At 41.2% G+C, this 19,279-nt stretch overlaps 1 protein-coding gene across 2 annotated transcripts in view; it reads right to left on the bottom strand.

Annotated features, from left to right (window-relative positions):
* NHS (NHS actin remodeling regulator) overlaps window positions 1-19,279 on the bottom strand; it is a 345,744-nt gene that overhangs the window by 27,341 nt on the left and 299,124 nt on the right. For both annotated transcript variants that reach the window (XM_039233929.1, XM_039233930.1), the window contains exon 3: window positions 17,089-17,222. In XM_039233929.1, coding sequence (XP_039089860.1) covers window positions 17,089-17,222 — 134 coding nt within the window. The remainder of the gene's footprint in view (window positions 1-17,088; window positions 17,223-19,279) is intronic.

The raw sequence follows: 19,279 nt of genomic DNA, 5'->3' as shown, positions 1-19,279 counted from the left end.
GGATCCTAAAGGTTTTTGTACTTGGCAAATGATCACATGGGAAGCCATAGTCCACTCCCAGTGGAAGTCCAAAGCATTGACTGTGTTGTCACATTAGCTGCCTGGTTACACTGACTACCCCCGACCCTGTGCAGACCACTATTAACCTCCTAGAAATGTGAGATCTGGCATTGCTGGCACCATATGACATGGCGTTATAGACGTTTCAGCAAGCCAGAGCAGCTTCTTTGCCCAAGTCAGCTGGGTTTAGGCCTCACTGAATTAGGCAGTTGCCATACTAATGTCCAAGTCTGTTCCCTTATGTATCTGCCTGTGGCTAACTTTCTGTGACTCCTAGCTTGTTTGCTTCCTTGCTTCGGAGGGAAGATGTGCACACAGTTCCTTAGGAAGGAAATGGCTATAGAACATCACTGCAAAGGAAAAGGAGAGGAATGGGGAATAGAGGAGCAGCCAGGTGGGATGGCTCAAGTATAAATAAATGAGGAATTCTGTAACAAGTTATCATTCTGGCTTTGTGATCAAGGGATGTTATAACATAGGAATCGTACAGAAGGGAAGAACTGTCTGATACTTATCTATTCAGTACGTCAGAAGCTCTTTGACTTGAATGTTTAAGGTTCCTGTTTATGGCTTTTCTCTCTTTTTGTGTTTGAACTGTTTAAGTCCATGGTTATGCCTTATTGTCCTATTTAAAATTATATCAATCCATCAACAAATATTTGTAATTAAAATGAAAGAAAGCAAAAATACTTCTTTCCAAAGTTACTTAGGCTTAGCTACTTTCTTTCCCACTTCGTTCAGTGTGATTATGATATTCATTTGGGATATTGTTAGGTTGATTTGTTACTCTTTGTTTTCCATTTTGGGTTCTGCTCACATTCGGGTTGATATTGATTGTTTATTTATTGGGCGGGCTGGTATGTAAAACATTACCTGGGTTCTAAGAGTTAGACCTACCCAAAAATAAACTCAGAAGTGGCACTCTCCCTAGACTCTACTACCTCCTCCCCCCACCCCCATCCTTTCTAGCCTGGTCCCACTTACCACCTGTTGGTAAACCAATCTCATTAGTTTCTGATTAGTCCTTCCTGTGTAGTTAGCTTCGAAATAATGCTTGTTTTGAGTTTGCACCAACGTGATTGAGATATCTTGGAGAAGAGTCTGAGCTTCATGTGAATTTTGTGTTTTCTTATGGACAGTTTCATGCATCTGAAAGTCTAGGTCAACCCAGAAACTGCACCCAGCTGACCTGAGCTGGGTAAGAATACATAAAACGCACATACCTCAGACATCTCTGAGTTTCCCTGCTTCACCCCATGTGTGAGAAGCCACACCTATCAACACCTGGGGCTAGAGCCTCCCACCCCCTTTACACTGATTCACAGAGCTACAGCCCTCCGGATGTTCGTTCCACGAGCACACTTCAGGGCTTTTTCTAGGTAAGGTGATACATTTATCATATTATATTTCTTAACTATTTAAGGTGTAAAATTGTGCTATTGCTTTTTCTAATTAGGTTCCTAACCTTTTGTGTGTGTGTATCATAGAAGAAGTTTTTTGAGTCTTGTGCCCTATGTGCCCCATAAACTGTTTGGTTTTTATCATGCAATTTTGCATAGTGGGGAAGTTTTTAGGGATGAATATATGGTGGTGTAGCAGAATTGACTATTTCTTTTTTCAGACTATTTCTTTTACACAAGTAAGTCGATACCTGTACATTTTCTTATATACTCTTCTTTCTAACATGAAGGGTAGCATGCTGTAGCTGCTTTTTGGGGCTTTGCCCCCCCCTTTTTTAAAGACATTTAACTCTAGTTTTTAATTTTTTATTTCAGTATAGTTGACATACAATGTTACATTAATTTCAGGCATACAGTCTAGTGATTTGACAAGTATATTCATTATGCTGTGTTCACTACAAGTGTAGCTCCTATCTGTCATAGTGTTATATTGCCTTGCAGCATCATTGACTGTATTCCTTAGGCTGTCCCTTTTATTCCAATGACTTAACTCATTCCATAACTGGAAGCCTGTTCCTCGCCTCTTCACCCATTTTGCCCAAGCCCCCCGCCCCAGCCCTCCCCTCTGGCAACCATCAGGTTTTTTTTCTGTATTTATAGGTCTGATTCTGCTTTTTGTTTCTTTATTCATTTATTGTGTTTTTCTTAAGATTCCACTTACGGTATTTGTTTTTCTTTGTCTTATTTTACTTAGCATAATATCCTGTAGGTCCATGTCTCAAATGGCATGTCATCCCTTTTTGTGGCTGTGTAATATTCCATATAGATGTGTCCTTTTTAAAAAAATATGCATACTCTTTTAATTTTTTAAGTTTATTTAAAAATTTTTTTTCATGTCTATTTTATTTTGAGGGAGAGAGACGAGAGTGAGTAGAGGAGGGGCAGAGAGAGAGGGAGACACAGAATCCGAAGCAGGCTCCAGGCTCTGAGCTGTCAGCACAGGGCTGACGTAGGGCTCGAACCCACAGACTGTGAGATCATGACCTGAGCCAAAGTTGGATGCTTAACCGACTGAGCCACCCAGTCGCCCCATTTTTTAAGTTTATTTTAAAACTTATTTTAATTCCAGTATAATTAACATATAGTGTATGAGTTTCAGGTGTGCAATATAATGATTCAGTTCTATACATTGCTCACTGCTCATCATGATAAGAGTACTCTTCAATCCCCATCACCTGTTTTACCCATCCCCCACCCACCTCCCCGTCTGGTAACTATCAGTTCCCTATAGTGAAGAGTCTGTTTTTTGGTTTGTCTCTTTTTTTCTTTGTTTCCTTTCTTAAATTCTACATGAGTGAAATCATATGCATTTGTCTTTCTCTTGCTTATTTCACTTGACATTATACCCTCTCAGTCTATCCATGTTGTTGCAAATAGCAAGATTTCATTCTTTTTTATGGTTGAGTAATACATACACACACACACACACACACACGTACCATCTCCATCTGTCAATGGACAATTGGTGCTTACATAATTTGGTATTGTATGTAATGCTTCAGTAAACATAGGATGCATATATCTTTTCATATTAGTGTTTTCATATTCTTTGGGTAAATATCCAGTAGTGGAATTACTGGATTATATGGTAATTCTATTTTAATGTTTTGAGGTACCTCCATTCTTTTTTTCCACAGTGGCTGGATCAGTTTGCATCACTGTAACAGTGCATAAGAGTTGCTTTTTCTCCACCTCCTCTCCAATACTTGTTATTTCTTATTTTTTGTGCTTTAAGACATTTTGAAAGGTATAAGGTGATATCACATTGTGGTTTCTTCATTTGCATCTCCCTGATGATTAGTGATGTTGCACATCTTTTCCTGTGTCAGCCATCTGTATGTCTTCTTTGGAGAAGTGTTTGTTCATGTCTTCTGCTCATTTTTAATTGGATTATTTTTTGGTGTTGAACTGTATAAGTTCTTTATATATTTTGGATACCAGCCCTTCATTGGATATGCTATTTACAAATATCTTCAGTAGATTGTCTTTTAGTTTTGGTTATTGTTTCTTCTGCTGTACAGAAGCTTTTTATGTTTATATAATCCCAGTAGTTTATTGTTCCTTTGTTTCCCTTGCCTCAGGAGACAAATCTAGAAAAATGTTGCTATGGCCAGCGTCAGAAAAGTTACTGCTTGTGCTCTCTTCTAGGATTTTTATGGTTTTAGGTCCCATATGTAGGTCCTTCATCCATTTCGGTTTATTTTTGTGTATGGTGTGAAAAAGTGGTCCAGTTTCATCTTTTTTGCATGTACTGCCCAGTTTTCCCAGCACCATTTGCTGAAGAGACTTTTTCCCATTGCATATTCTTGCCTCTTTTGTTGGAAGATTAATTGACCATCTAATCATGGGTTTATATCTGGGCTCTCTGTTCTGTTGATATATGTGTCTATTTTTTTTTTTTTTTTTTTTTTTTTTTTTTCACGCACTTTTGATTACTATAGCTTTGCAGCATATCTTGAAATCTGGGATTGAGATACCTCCAGTTCTGTTCTTTTCAGGATTGCTTTTGACTATTTGGGGTCTTTTGTGGTTCCATACACATTTTAGGATTGTTCCAGTTTTGTGAGAAAATGCTGTGAGTGGGTTGACAGGGATTTGTATTAAATCTGTAGAGTGCATATATCTTTTTGGGTAGTATAGACATTTTAACATATAGCTTTGGGTAGTATGGACATTTTAACAATGTTCTTCCAGTCCATGGGCATGGAATATCTTTCCATTCGTGTTATCTTCAATTTATTACATTAATGCTTTATAGTTTTCAGAGTAGAGCTCTTTTACCTCCTTAGTTAAGTTTATTCCTAGGTATTTTATTATTTTTGGTGTAATTGGAAATGGGATTGTTTTCTTAATTTCTACTTCTGTTACTTCCTTATCAACGTATAGAAATGCGATGGATTTCTGTATATTGATTTTGCATCCTGAAACCTTACTGAATTCACTTAGCAGTTCTAGTAGTTTTTTGGTGGAGTCATTAGGGTTTTTCTGTATGTAGTATCATATCATCTGTAAATAGTGCAGGCTCTACTTCTTTCTTACCAGTTTGTATCCCTTTTATTTCTTTTTGTTGTCTGATTGCTATGGCTAGGACTTTGAGTACTATGTTGAATAATAGTGGTGAGAGTGGACGTTAGTCTTGTTCCTAACCTTAGGGGAAAAGCTCTAAGTTTTTTCCCAGTGAATATGGTGTTAGCTGTGGGTTTTTTATATATAGCCCTTATTATGTTAAAGTATTTCCTCTAAATCTACTTTGTTGAGGGTTTTTATCATGAATGAATGTTGTTGTTTGTCAGATGCTTTTTCTGCATCCATTGAAATGATCATAAGGCTTTTTTCCTTGTTGATGAGATATATCATATTGACTGATTTGTGAATATTGAGCTATCTTTGCATCCCTAGAATAAATCCCATTTGATGATGGTGAATGATTTTTTAATATATTGTTGGATTCAGTTTCCTAATCTTTTGGTCAAGTATTTTTGCATCTATGTTAATTGGAGATATTGGCCTATAGTTCTCTTTTTTGGCAGTGTCTATCTGGTTTTGGTATCAGGGTAATGCTGGCCTCATAGAATGAATTTGGAAACTTTCCTTCCTCTTCTATTTTTTGGAATAGTTTGAGAAGTAGAAGTATTAGCTCTTTTTTAAATATATGGTAGAATTCACCTATGAAGCCATCTGATGCTGGACTTGGGTTTGTTCGGAGATATTTGATCATGGATTCAGTTTCATTGTTGGTGATCAGTCTGTTCAAAATTTCTCTTTCTTCCTGATTCAATTTTGGTAGGTTATCTGTTTCTAGGAATTTATCTATTTCTTACAGGTTGTCCAATTTGTTGGCATGTACTTTTTCATAATATTCTCTTATAATCCTTTGTGTTTCTGTGGTGTTGGTTGTTATTTCCCCCTTTTCATTTCTGGTTTTGTTTGAGTCCTCTGTTTTTCTCCCTCTCATTTTTTTTTTCTTTTTGATGAGTCTGACTAAACATTTATCAATTTTGTTGATCTTTTCAAAGAACCAGCTCCTGGCTTCATTGATCTGCCCTATTCTTTTAGTTTCTATTTCACTTACATATTTTTTTTTTTTTGCTCTGGTCTTTATTATTTCCTTCCTTCTCTTCGTTTGGGGTTTTGTTTGTTCTTTTTCTAGCTCTTTTAGGTGTAAGGTTAGGCTGTTAATTTTAGACTTTTTTTTGCTTCTTTATGTAGGCCGGAATCACTATGCATTTCCCTCTTAGAACAACTTTTTCTGCATCCCAAAGATTTTGGACTGTTGTGTTTTCGTTTGTCTACATGTTACTTTTTGATTTCCTCTCTGACTTCTGGTTGGCCCACTTATTGGTTAGTAGCATGTTATTTAACCTTCACGTACTTGCGCTAGTTCCAGATTTTTTCTTTTGATTGATTTCTAGTTTCCTATTGTTGTGGTTGGAAAAGATGCATGGTATGACTTGAGTCTTTTTGAATTTGTTGACACTTGTTATGTGACCTAATATATGCTCTGTTCTGGACCTTACTTATCTCCATTTCATCTAGCTCTCTTGCTGTGATTTTGTCCTGCTCTTTCATTCAGGACATTTTCCTGGGTCTTCCCATTTTGTCTCATTCTCTGTGCTTGTTCCTCCGTGTTAGGAAAGCCAGCTATGTCTCCTGCTTTTGAGAGTTGTGTCCTTATGATGAAGAGGTTCTGTTGTGCCCTGCAGTGCCACATTCCCTGTTCACCAGAACCTGGCACTTGAGGGGTGTCTCCTATGTGTGCTGTATGCGCCCTACTGTTGTGGCTGTGCTGCGTTTGCCCTCAGCCATTGGTCTCCAATGACTCTCTTTGCTTCTTTTGGGCAGGGTTTGGTTCCTGTGTTGTTAGTGGGCCAGTCTGGGGCCGCCCTGGGTTTTAGTTAAATTAGATCAGGCTTTTGTCAGTGCTGCGGTGGTGCCAAACTGCAGGGCATTTTCCCTGTGTTGTGCCCTGAGAAACTGTCATTAGTGGGCTGGGCTTGCAGTGAGATACGTTGTCTGTCCCCAGCCCACCGTTGGGGCTGCAGTCAGACTGGTGTGTGTGGTTATCTTCCCCAGGAGTCACTTTGGAGTGTTGCTGGCCCCTGTCCGGGCTGCTTGCACACAGCCAGGCTTTGGCACTGCTTTGGATGTGCCAAGGGTATACTGGAGGGGGCAGGTCTGTAGGAGAACGCAGGGGCCAGGCATGTAGTGCCAACAAGGTTTGAGCCAGTCAGCTGTGGGTGGGGAGCTGCAGGTGCCCAGGGAAATTCCCGTGGAAACCTGCTGGGTTGGAGGGGATAGATCGACCAAAGAGTGCAGGGGGTGGGTGGCCAGCTGTTAGCAAGCTAGGTGGAGAGTGCTGCGCTGCAGTGGTCTCTGCAGGCGTCCGTGTGTCCAAGCTGGGGGTAGGGGCACTGGGGAGGGAGATGGCGCCTCCCAGCTCTTCTGTTCTTGGACACGACTCCTAAAGTTCCCTGCCCCTCTAGCACCTGCTCTGAATTTGGTAAATAAGTCTCCTTCCAGAATACCTCAGGTGGTTTTCCAAACTGTTACTTCTATGTTGTACCTCCGTGGGGGCTGTTCTTTATGCTGTCTCTTTAAGGGCGGGGACTCGGTTTCCTGTTGTGTTCCCAGCTCCTGCAGAGCTGGGCCGGATTTTTAAAGTCTTACTGATTGTAAAAATGTGTGAAGCCAGGCTCCTCCAGCCTTCAAAGGCACATGTAATGGGGATTCTGTTTTAGGGTGCAGTCCGTGTGTGTGGGGTGCGTGGTGCAGGGTCTCCTCCTCCCCCCTCTTTGTGCTTTGCAGCATCCCTCCGTCCTGCGGACTGTCCTGCAGTCTGTTCGGCTCCCCGCCAAGTCTCAGCCCTTCTTATCCTCTTTGATATGGCTTCTTGTCTACATTTAGCAATGAGAGTCTGTTCTGCAAGTCTTCTAGTTGTTTTCTGGGTTATTTACACTGATGGGAGTGTTTTCTAGTTGTGTCCATGGGACAGATGAACCCGGGATCCTCCTACTCTACCATCTTTCCCGGGGGCTCTTTTTAGTTATTTTTATCCTGTCTGCTACCCTGCTTCATTTGATTGCAGCATTTAGGCCATTTACATTATTTTATTTTATTTTATATTTTATTTCTAGGAGAGAGAGAGAGAGAGACAGCGTGAGCAGGGGAGGGTCAGAGAGAGAGGGAGTCACAGACTCTGAAACAGGCTCCAGGCTCTGAGCTGGCTGTCAGCACAGAGCCCGACGCGGGGCTCGAACCCACGAACCGCGAGATCATGACCTAAGCGAAAGTCGGATGCTCAACCGACTAAGCCACCCAGGCGCCCCTAGGCCATTTACATTTAAAGTAATTAGTGATAGGTATGTGCTTATTGCCATTTTTAAATTTGTCTCCTGTTCTTTTTTTTAGTTCTTCATTGTTCCTTTGTCTCTTGCTCTCTTTAAGATTTTACTTTTTGTTTTTTTAATGTTTGTTTTTGAGAGAGAGCGAGAGAGAGGAGAGAGAGAGAGAGCGCGCGCACAAGCAGGAGAGGGGCAGAGTGAAGGGAACAGAATATCTGAAGGGGCTCTGCAGTGAGCCCATCCTGAGGCTTGAACTCATGAACCGGGAGATCATGACCTTAGGCAAAGTCTGACGCTCAATCAATTGAGCCACCCAGCTGCCCCAAGATTTTATTTTTAAGTAATCTCTACACACAGTGTAGGCCTCACCCCACAACCCCGAGATCAAGAGTCGAATGCCCCACTGACTGAGCCAGCCATGCATCCCTTGCTCTCCTTTCTTGTGTTTGATGAGTTCCTACAGTGTTATGTTTGGCTTTCTTTTTATTTTTTGTATATCACTGATTTTGAGTTTGTGGTTATCACGAGGTTTGGACATTTAAGTTCAAATACATTCTAAAACAAGAGGGAGAAAACCTCCTTTTTCCGTTCTCTTCCCTTTTTTACTCCTTTCTCCACACTTACTGTATATGTTGTCATATTTTACATCTTTTTATTCATAATTTTTATGTCTAATTATAGCCATTTCTTTTCCACTCATAGAGGTCCCTTTAACATTGCTTGTGAAAGTGGTTTAGTGGTGGTGATAAACTCCTTTATCCTTCATTTGTCTGGGAAACTTTATCTCTCCTTCAAATCTGAATAATACCCTTGCCAGTAAAGTATTCTTGGTTGCAGGTTTTTTCCTTTTAAGCATCCTTGAAAACCTCATGCACTCCCTTCTGGCCTGCAAAGTGTCTGCTGAGAAATGAGCTGATAGCCTTTTGTTTTCCCTTATAGGTAACTTTTTGTTTCTCTTGCTGCTTTAAGATTCTCTCTTTAACTTTTGCATTTCAGAATTATTGTGCCCCGTGGTGTGGGCCTACTCGGGTTCATCTTGTTTGGAACTCTGTGCTTTTGGGGCTTGGATGTCTGTTTCATTCCCTAGGTTAGGGAGGTTTTCAGGTATTATTTCTTCAAGTACGTTTTCTACACCTTTCTCTTTCTTTTCTTCGGGGACCCTTATGATGTGAATGTTTGTTCCCTTGATGTTGTCCAAGAGATTTCTTAATCTATTCTCACTTTTAAAAATTCTTTTCTCTTTTTGCTCTTCAGTTTGTGTGCTCTCCATTGCCCTGTCTTCCAGATTGCTGACTCGTCCTTCTGCATCTGCTAATCTACTGCTGACTCTCTCGGGTGTTTTTTACTTCAGTTATTGTATTCTTCAACTCTGGTTCTTTTATAAATATTTTCTATTCCTTTATTGAGGCCTTACTGAATTCTTCCCCTCTTTTCTCCAGCCCGATATCATTATGATCATTATTTTAAATTCTTTATCAGGAATATTGCTTATCTCTCTCTCATTTAGTTCTTTTTCTGAGTTTTTTTTTTTTTCTTTCTTTCTTGTTCTTTCTTTTGGAGCATATTCTTCTCTCTTCCCATCTTGCTTGACTTTTAGTGTTTCTATGGATTCAGCAGAAAAGCTAGTTCTCCTAAACCTGGAGTGGGCTGGTATATGTTGTCCCCTCTGTAGACTATGTGTGTTCGGTGATGCTGGCTGGCTGGCTGGCTGGAGCTGTGGCTGCATATGTGAGTTACTCTTTTAAACCATGGATTTTTATAGAAGAAAAAAATAATAAAATTAAAAATTTTAAAGAAATAAGAGGAAAAGAAAAAACCCAAAAAGAATAAAAATAAAAACCAAACAAGACAAATTTAAAAAAATAAAAAAAAATATTTTTTTTCAAATAAAAACAAAACTATGGCTTACTTTCTGTGCTCCAGCACCACAGGGTGGTTGCGGACTGTTGTGGGCTTGTGTACTCTGAGATGGCTGAGGTCCCAAGCTCACTGTGAGCCAAGCCCTGTTCCGGTCTGGGCTTTTAAGGTGGAGTGGGAGAGAGCATCCTGTCTGTTCCTTGACCCTTTGAAACTACGACTTTTTTTCTGTGTGTCTCACTATGACCAGGGTTGGTGTGGTCTTGCAGACCCTGGGCCTGCTGAAGTTGCAGGCTCACTGTGAGGACCAGACCCACCTGTTATGGTGGCTGGACCCTGTTCCATTCTAGGCTTTTAAGGTGGCACAGGAACACAAACTGCTGTTGTCCAGTCCCTCTGACCCGGAGAACATTCCCACAGCTTCTCCATTGCTTAGCAGAGTTCTATCTAGTGTGGTCTTTTATATGCTAGTTGCTCTTTAAAACTGTGGCTGTTTTTTTCTGTGGCCAAGGACAGAGGGATCTGTTCTCCGTTCCTTAGCGCTGTCCCTCCCCACTGCTGTTCCCAGCGTGGCTGTAGGAGTTCCTTTGTTACTGTGGCTCTTCTCTCTCTTGCTGTGCTCTCCATCTTTGGTTGTTCAGAAGCTGTTCAGTCAGCCCTCAGTTCTTCTTCAGGAGGAATTGTTCTATTGACAGGTGCAATTTGGTGTGTTCCATGGAGGTGTTTAGTTCAGCGCCTTCCTACATTGTCATCTTGTTCCCAGGACCTTGGGCTTTGCGTTTTTCACTTAAGAATATGTCCGGGAAATCACTCCTTGTTAGTTCAGAAAGACCTTTCTCATTTTTTCCCCCAGCTGCAGGGTGCTCCTCCACTGTGTGGATGTCCTGTATTTTATTCCTCAGAAAAAGGGCTAATATCACTAACAGATAAATACGTCTTAAATACATCCATCTATGTGTAGGCATCTTGGTCGTTTCCAGTATCTTGTGATTTTAAACAACAGTGCAGTGATTGATCTTTTTGTATTATCGAAGGTGTAGTTTTATTCCCCTCCAGATAGACTGTACCAGGCTTGCATTTCCTCCAGCACTGTTTGTGAGTGCGTGTCTGCACCAACCCCCGCCCCCTAGTTTCACCAATAAAATATATATGTTGTCATATTTAATTTTTGCCAATCTAATTAGGTGATAAATTGTTTCTCAGTGTTTGCATGTCTCTAATTGTGAGTTTGAACAGTTTAAGCAACAGTTTTGTGTTTTCTGCATTGTCTGTTCAAGGCTTCCTCCCCGCCCATCCCCATTTTTCTACTAGGTGTTCCTTTCTTTGTCTCTCAATTTTGAAGAGGTATTTATCTATTAGTGATAATAATCTTTTATCTGTGGTACATATTGCATATATTTTCTCCCAGTTTTTGCTTATCTTTTACTTTGTTTCTGGTGTTTGAGCATGCAAAAATATTTACTGTTCAAGTTTATCACTCTTTTCTTCTACTGCCCCTGTATTTTGAGTCAGAGTCTTTTCCTAGACTGAGGTTAAAGAATAATTCACCCCAGGGTGCCTGGCTGGCTCAGTCCATAGAACATGCAACTGTTGATCTTGGGGTTGTAAGTTCGAGCCTCACATTGGGTGTAGACGTTACTTAAAACCTTAAAAAAAATTCACCCCTAGTCTGCTCTAGTACTTGTATGGTCTCATTTTTTATATTTAGGTCCCTCATCCATTAGGAACTTTATCGTGTATATCACGTGAGGTATGGATCTCATTACATGGCTCTCAACCAGGGGCAATTTTGTCTCGCCAGGGACATTTGGCACTGCCTGGAGATCTGTTGGGTTGTCACAGCGAGGGGGAAGAGTGCTTCTGGCATCTCCTGGGTAGGGGCCACGCATGCTGCTAAACATCACAATGCACAGGACAGCCCCCACAGCGAAGAGTTATCTGACTCAGAACATCAGTAGTGCTGAGATTGAGAAACCCTGATGAAATTTGTCTTTTACCAAGTGGCTACCCAGTTGTTCCAGCATCATTAAGAAAAACCCCCATCTTTTCCCCATTGTTTTGAGATACTGCCTTTATCGTAGATTGTATTTTCATATATGTTTGGATTGATTTCTGGATTTTGTATTCTTTTCTACTGGTACATTTTTCTACTCATGTATCAGTACCACACTGTTGTAATTTTAAAGGCTTTAAAGATATTTTAATGCCTGGTAGAGCTATTCACTCCTTATTGGTTTCCTTTGTCACTGTTTTCCTGGCTAGTCTTGTATGTTTGTTTTTCCGTAAGAATTTTAGTAACAATAGGTCTAACTCAATTTAAAAGGAAGCTTATTGATATTTTTACTGGGATTGTGTTAGATTTAAATTATCTTAGAACTGACTTGCTTATAATGCTGAATCATTCTATCCAAGGACAGGGGACCTCTTTCCATTTGAGAAAGTCCAATTTTGTGTCTTTTAGGAATGCCTTACAGTTTTTCTCACACAGGTTTTGCACATTTCTCGTAAATTAATCCCTAAGTATTTAATCTTCTTTGTTATTGCTATACATGGAGTGTTCTCTCTTAGGGCTTTTAATTGGCGATCATTTGTGTAAATGAAGGGTATTGATTTTTCTGTTTGTATGCTACTACCTTACTGAATTCTTTTACTGTTTGAGATTTATCATTGATTGTCTACCAGGAAAATCCTGTAGTATCATATCATCTGCAACTAGATGTAGCTTTACTTCTTCCTCACTAATTCTTATGCTTGTAATTGATTTATTCTGTCTGACTGCATTGATTAATCTCTCTAATGCTAATTAGTAGCAGAGATAGTGAGCATCTTTGCCTTGTTCTAATTTTAGTGGAAATGTCTCTAGTGTTTCCCCATTAAGATACCGCCTTTAGGACTAAGGTGTATATATTTTATCGTGTTAATGAAGTACCACTCAATTCCTATTTTCTCAGGTCTTTTTATAAAGAATAGGTGTTAAATTTTAAGGCCTCTCCAGCATTTATGGAGATAATCATATGGGTTTTTTCCTTTAGATGAATTAATATGGTATATGATACTAACAGATTTCTTAATATTAAACCAACCTTCCATTCCTAGAATAAATCCCATTTGGTCATGGTATATTAATTTCTAATGTGGTATTCTGTTTGCTAACGTTTAATTTAGTATTTCTGCATTAATAATCATGAGTGATATTGGTCTATAGTTCCCACCCCCTCCCACGCTCCCAGTCTTTACCAGGTTTAGGTATCAAGTCTTCATAAAAGGTTTATAAAAGAAATGGGGAAGTTCTACTTTAGTTTCAGTGCGCTGAAACAATTTTTAGAGCATTGGGATTATCTAAACCTTGAAGGTTTAGTGGAATTCCTCTGGAAAACCATCTGGGCAGCCTAAGATTATCTCCTTTGCCACCCTTGAAGAAGGAGGACTCCCAGATGGACTGTAAACTTGGGAGACAAACCTTGAATTTTCAGCAGAGGGTTTTTTTAAAAAGCTAAATTGGTCGGTTTCCTGTGCATTCCCCTTGGAGAACTTTTATTTAAATCACATGTCAAGAAACCAAGCTTTCCACTTGGCTATGAAGCTACTTTGGAGCCATCACCAGCTACAGACAGAGGACACTGTACCTCTTGAAAATTTACAGTATCCCAGTGTACCCTTAGGATCTGACTACAGTGCCCTGGAGTACCTCATCACACAGTTTGGGAACCACAGGTATATAGCCTTCCAGTCTTGTTCCTGTATATGAGTGTGTGTGTATACATACATATATATATTATGTATGTATATATACTCACATATACACCCTTAGACATTTTTTGAGCTCACACTATACAGTTTTATACACGATTTAAAAATCCCTGATGATAAAATATATATTTTCCATTTCTTTGAGTGTTGTTTTATAACATTATTTTTGATATATTCATAACACTATTTTTGATATATTCATAGGATAGGATACAATATCCGAATTAAGTATCTACTGTGGACATTTAATGTATTTGTAATTATTTTTCCTAAACAGTGCTTTGATGAACACCTTAGTGAATAAATCTTTGCATACATGCCCATTATTGCCTTGGGATAAATTCCTAGACATAGAATTGCTGAATCAAACAGTATTTTTTAGAAGATTTTGTTTTTTTTTTTTTTAAGTGATCTCTATACCCAGCATAAGGCTTGAACCCACAACCCCAATATCGAGAGTTGCATGCTCCACTGACTGAGCCAGCCAGGTGCCCCATCTTACAGGTGTTTTTTTTTTTGTTTTTTTTTTGTTTTTTTGGCCACTTCATTTACTTTTTATTGAAGTATAATTGAGACACAATGTTACATTAGTTTCAGGTGTACAACAGTGATGTGACAAATCTAGTCTATGCTACATTGTGCTATGCTCACCACAGTGTAGCTACCATCTGTCACCATACAACACTATTATAATACCATTGATTTTATTCCCTATACGGCATCTTTTATCCCCATGACTTAGTCATTCCCTAACTGGAAACCTGTACCTCCCACTGCCCTTCACCTATTTTGCCCATCCCCACCCATCCCTGGCAACCATCAGTTTATTCTCCGTACTTATGGGTCTGTTTCTGTTTGTTCACTTGTTTTGGTTTTTAGATTCCACATGAAAGTAAAATCATATGGTATTTGTCTGACTTCACCTAGCATAATTTAATATCTTATAGTTTTGATAATTATTGGGAAATTGTTCTCTAGAAAGAGTGTAACAACTTATATACTTCCTCCAGTCTTATATGTGAGTATACGTTACAGGCTTTTCATTTGGTGGCAAAAGTTTTATTCGAAGTGATTATGAATATAGATTCTGGTATCTGTTTTAGGTACTATGCTGGGCACTTTTTCATATAGAATTTAATTGTATTTCTATAACATCGTATTAAGTCTTCATAACAACCTTCTAAAATTGAGGTTATTATCCTCATTTTACAGACAAACTGGGACTCAGAAAGATGTAAATTTTTCAAACTCCTACAACCAAAAAAATGAGAGGGCTGGGCTTTAAACCTAGTTAGCTCCAGAATCTTATTATTGTATATCACTGATACTTCACGAACTTGATTGGCTAGTAATGATGGTGATGTCTAATACATATTGAGTGCTTATTGTGCATCAGGTACTGTTCACATGTACTAACACATTCAGTCTTTAAACCTATGAGGTACTGTGTACTGTTGTCCCTGAGACCCTGAAATGATGAATGATGTGTCCAGGGTCACACAGCTAGTTGACTTCACAGTCTACACTATTAATGAGCAAACTACAGTACAACGGAGTGCAGGGTTGTGGAAGATTGTGTATCAGAATCTCATTAGGAATGCTTTTCTAAAGGAAGAAAAAACATGGCTTCACTAAAGTCTCATAAATGAAAAGAGAGTTACTGTCTAAGAAAATGTCTATCCAGCAGTTTGCTGTGTAAGAAAAGGTCTGTCTAGCGATTTGGTTGGAAATGTCCTGTCCCTGTAGACTTTTCTCTTGCAGCAATATGTAGCCCGTATGAGCCTAATGCATAGTTCTGTATTCTGTGTCCCCTCCAGATCTGAGGGATAAAGCCTGAATGGAAGATCTTCCAATGAACTTGGTGACCTCAACTCAGAGAAATGAAAGTTAAAATTACCCCAATTGCTTGGAAATAGTGAGTATTATCATTTGAGATGGGTACATTTTCTGGTTTATGTAAGCATGATCTAGACCCCTTCTCTCACTGATGTTTGTTGGGTCAATGGAGCACCTTCATTGTTGTTATTTTAGGCTTTTTCCTATAGCCTTACTTCGGTATTTAGGCTTTATTAAAAATTATGCAGATTATGACAAATGGTGATATTTTATGTCATTTCTGTAAATGCTCAGCATTCTTTTCTCCCATCCGCCCCCCCCCCGAAAAAAACAACTTAATGAGCCACAAAACATGTTATAATGAATGGAAAAATATTTTTAGCATTTTTATGCAGAAAATGCCTCATTAAAAGCAAATGCTTTAGCAAGCAGATTTGAGCTTAATAAGAACTTTTGTCGAGCAGGGGCTTTTGTGACAAATCACTAGCATGTGTAACTGTGCTATATAAAGAAAGACCTAGAAGGCCCTAACAGTCTCTCACCTTCCTTTCTCCTCTCTGGGCTACACCGCAGCAATGGAGCTCAGTGTGCTAGGGCACTGAACAGACTCGATGAACCTGAGGTCCATGAAGCCTACTGTGCAGCCACGAGTAGGAAGACTGTCTATGTGCTGTCCACTCTCGCTTACTGTTTTAGCCGGAAGTGTTCCAGCATGCAGACTCGTGTAGATGAAGCCTGTTCTCAGCTGGGGGTCATGTGGTCCAAATATTTTGCACAGTGTAAAAACCATGAAGGTGCAGGGTTTATCATCATACATACAAAGTTAATTTCATGTAAAAACCTCAACTTGGACCCACACTTGTAACTTCTTTAGATTCTGGCCGCCACGTGGGCTGATCTGGTCACAGAAATCATAGCCCCTCACTTCCACGCTGCCCTCCTCAGAGGCACAAAGCGCTCACCTATCCCCACCGAGGCCTGAGAAAGCTCAGCCGGGGCAATGGCAGGGGTCTGAGCTGGGCCCGGCTTCCTCTGTGCCTCCATCCCTGGGGCCTGCACTGAGTTACAGCCACCACCCCTCCCTGCCCAGGCAAAGCTGAAATGCCTAGCAGTGACGGGGGTGCTCTGGTAACTGGTTACCCTGCAGAACTAGCCTCCCTTAGAGAATGGGGAGCATGAGATGAGGACATGGCTCAGCTCCAAATGGTAATTTTTCACACCATTTCTTCCCCAGCCCCCGCCCCCCACCTCCACTGAATCATCCTCACTGTCACTGGCCAGTTAGCATTTAATAGTAACAGTTAATGTATATTAAGGTCTCACTCTGTGCCAGGCACTGTGCTACACTCCTTCCATGTCTTCCCTCATTTCACCCTCAAACTTTATGAGGTAGATGCTATTCATATCCCCATATTAGAGATGAGGGAACTGAGGGCAAAGAAGTAGCCTGCCCTAAATCTCTCAGCTTGTATGCCGAAAAACTAGGGCTTGAGGCAAATTTTTCCCTCTGACTTTCAAGTCCTTAATTATTATTGCTTTGCTGCATTGTGCAAACAGTTCCCTAAAAAAATACTTCTGAATCCCCACTCTATTCCCCAGAAGAGGCATGAATGAAAGGGAGGGGGTAATCCAGTTGTTCTCCAATGCCCGGTAATCCAGTTGTTCTCCAATGCCCATGATTTGCTCTCTCTCATGTGGCCCAGCTTCATACACTGTGACTCCCAAAACCCACTCATGCTTTCTGATGAGCAAGGACAGGGCTGCTGGCCGGCCGCCAAGCTCACCGTTAGGAAGTGCCGGTCCTTCGCCTCGCGCCGCCTCTGGCTGTGTGCTGGGGGGTAGGCAGGCAGCGGAGGGGCCGCTACAGCAAGCGGGGCCAAGGCTCTCTGTTCCCGGCGGTCGCTCCGGCTACGGTGTTCTGGAGGCAGAAAAGGCAATGATACAGAAACAAACATCCTTGGCATTTTCCATTTCTCTTTCCCCCTTGGGAGGATGAGCAAAAGGCTAGAAAAAAGTTGTTGCTACTGTAGCTCATCTGTATACCAAATAAGATCTTCAGAGTGGTTCCAAACTAAACGTTCACTTCACATGAAGACTGGTGCTTACATTTCAGTGGGTCCATCTTGTAATCTTTCTACGAGATGGCTCACTCTGAGTCTGGAAAAAGCAGTACATTTTTCAACATACCTCATTTCAAAACAACATGAGCAAAAAAAAGGTCTAGAACAAGGGTGGCAGACTTGTTGACGTTGACGCTGGAGCGGATGGTAGGCACAGGCATGGCGGAGCCCCGAGGGAGCGCCAGGAACACCGCCCCCCCCAGCTGTCGGGCAGGTGAGGGGCCTCACACCGGCTCAGAGGTGCTGACTGCTGGACGCTGAGGGGCTTTGCAAGCCAGTTGTTAAACTACTGGTAGCTTGAAGCAGGCCAAGGTGGGAGGATTTACATGACAGAAATTAGTTTGTGCTACACATCGGGGCTTTTATTTTATCTTCCTATGGTGTAATTATTTATTTATCTACATTTAATTTTCTTGAAAGAAACCTGTGACCAGCATATCACCGCAGCTATCTAAGCCCCATCATGCATAACAGTCAGTAAAGGAATCCCAATGATGACTGTTGTCTGATTTAGGAGTAAAGCTACCTCTGGGGAAAGCCAAGAGACTTCCATGTGTGGGATGAAGCGGTCCTGACTTCTTCACAAGAATCACTGAAGCAGCAAGGTTTAGCTCCCCGGGTGTCTCGGCAAGCTGCAAAGCACACCCTGCCCAGCACACTGAGCACACTAAAAGCCCCCGCCCCCGTGCCTGCCTAACTCCCGCCCACACTCCTGCCCAGGGCCTGAAATCTCAGGACCCCTCCTAAGTCCTAGATCCACAGCACATATAGGTTAGTCTTTGCTAAACTGCCACCACAGCTGGCATTTATCAGACCTTTTGAAATAAATGTCTTCCTTGTTAAAGTGCCTACGTCCAGTGCCACCTTCTTTATTCCTCTGCAAACAGTGGGCTTTTCTAAATGGGCAGCACAAAGAAAAAGTTACACTTTAAAATTCATGACGAGTAGAATACAGGTGTCACTGGTTAGGAAAAGGTCAGAGGAAGGGAATCAGGAGGGAGACAGCAACTCGATTTCCCATTCAGTTGCTCCCTTCCTACACTTTCTTAAATCTCTCTCTCTCTCTCATTTGCCCTAGGCTGGGAAGAGGCAGGCTAGATTAATGACTCCCTAATAATACTTTTTCCGGTGGTGGGGTGGGGAGAGCAGTCAGCTCCTAGCGTCTGAAGCTGCAGTAGACTTGGTCCTTCCTCCCTTAGGCTAATGGAACTTAGGCCTCAGCTCTGAACTCGGAAAGAAAAGGAAATATAAATATCTCTTCATAGCCACTTAGTAATTTCTCTCTTTTCTTAGACACAGACAGTGGCATCACTTAAAGCCATTACTGGCTCTGAGCATAAAGAACTGCCAAGAAAAAAGGGAAAAAGAGGAATCATGTACCGAATAATCTGAAATCCACTGCTCTGGGCAGCCTTCTTTCTCTGAAGCTCCATGACCTGATCGGGGCCTTTCCTCTGAGTACCCATATCACTGTTGAAATTCCCTGGTTACTTGCGTGCCTCCCTCACTACACAGTATTCCTAGTGGACAGGGACCGAAGGTCAGTGATCACCCTCTGAATCCCAGGTTCAGCACAGTGCTTGGACCTCAGTAGACTGTGTTGAGGGGTTTGCTATTGAGCAGATCTTGAAAACAGCGAATTTCTAGGTTCTGCTCTCTGTCCCCTCAGCTCCCTCCTTACAGCCTCATCTCCAAAAGGAGCACAGCGCTGCCACCACCACAGCTTCGCTTGCGTGTGCTTCGTTAGCCACTCACTCCTGGTGGAAGCCCGGATCTTCCAGCTGTCCACACAGGGACCCTACAGGGAAGGTCACTGCGGCATCATCGGTGGAGCAAGGCTGTGGCAGGCTAGGTG

This window comes from Hyaena hyaena, unplaced genomic scaffold (genome assembly GCF_003009895.1).
Source record: "Hyaena hyaena isolate Hyena2069 unplaced genomic scaffold, ASM300989v1 scaffold_80, whole genome shotgun sequence".
Taxonomy (NCBI): domain Eukaryota; kingdom Metazoa; phylum Chordata; class Mammalia; order Carnivora; family Hyaenidae; genus Hyaena; species Hyaena hyaena.
This window is presented reverse-complemented; position numbering and strand designations above follow the sequence as displayed.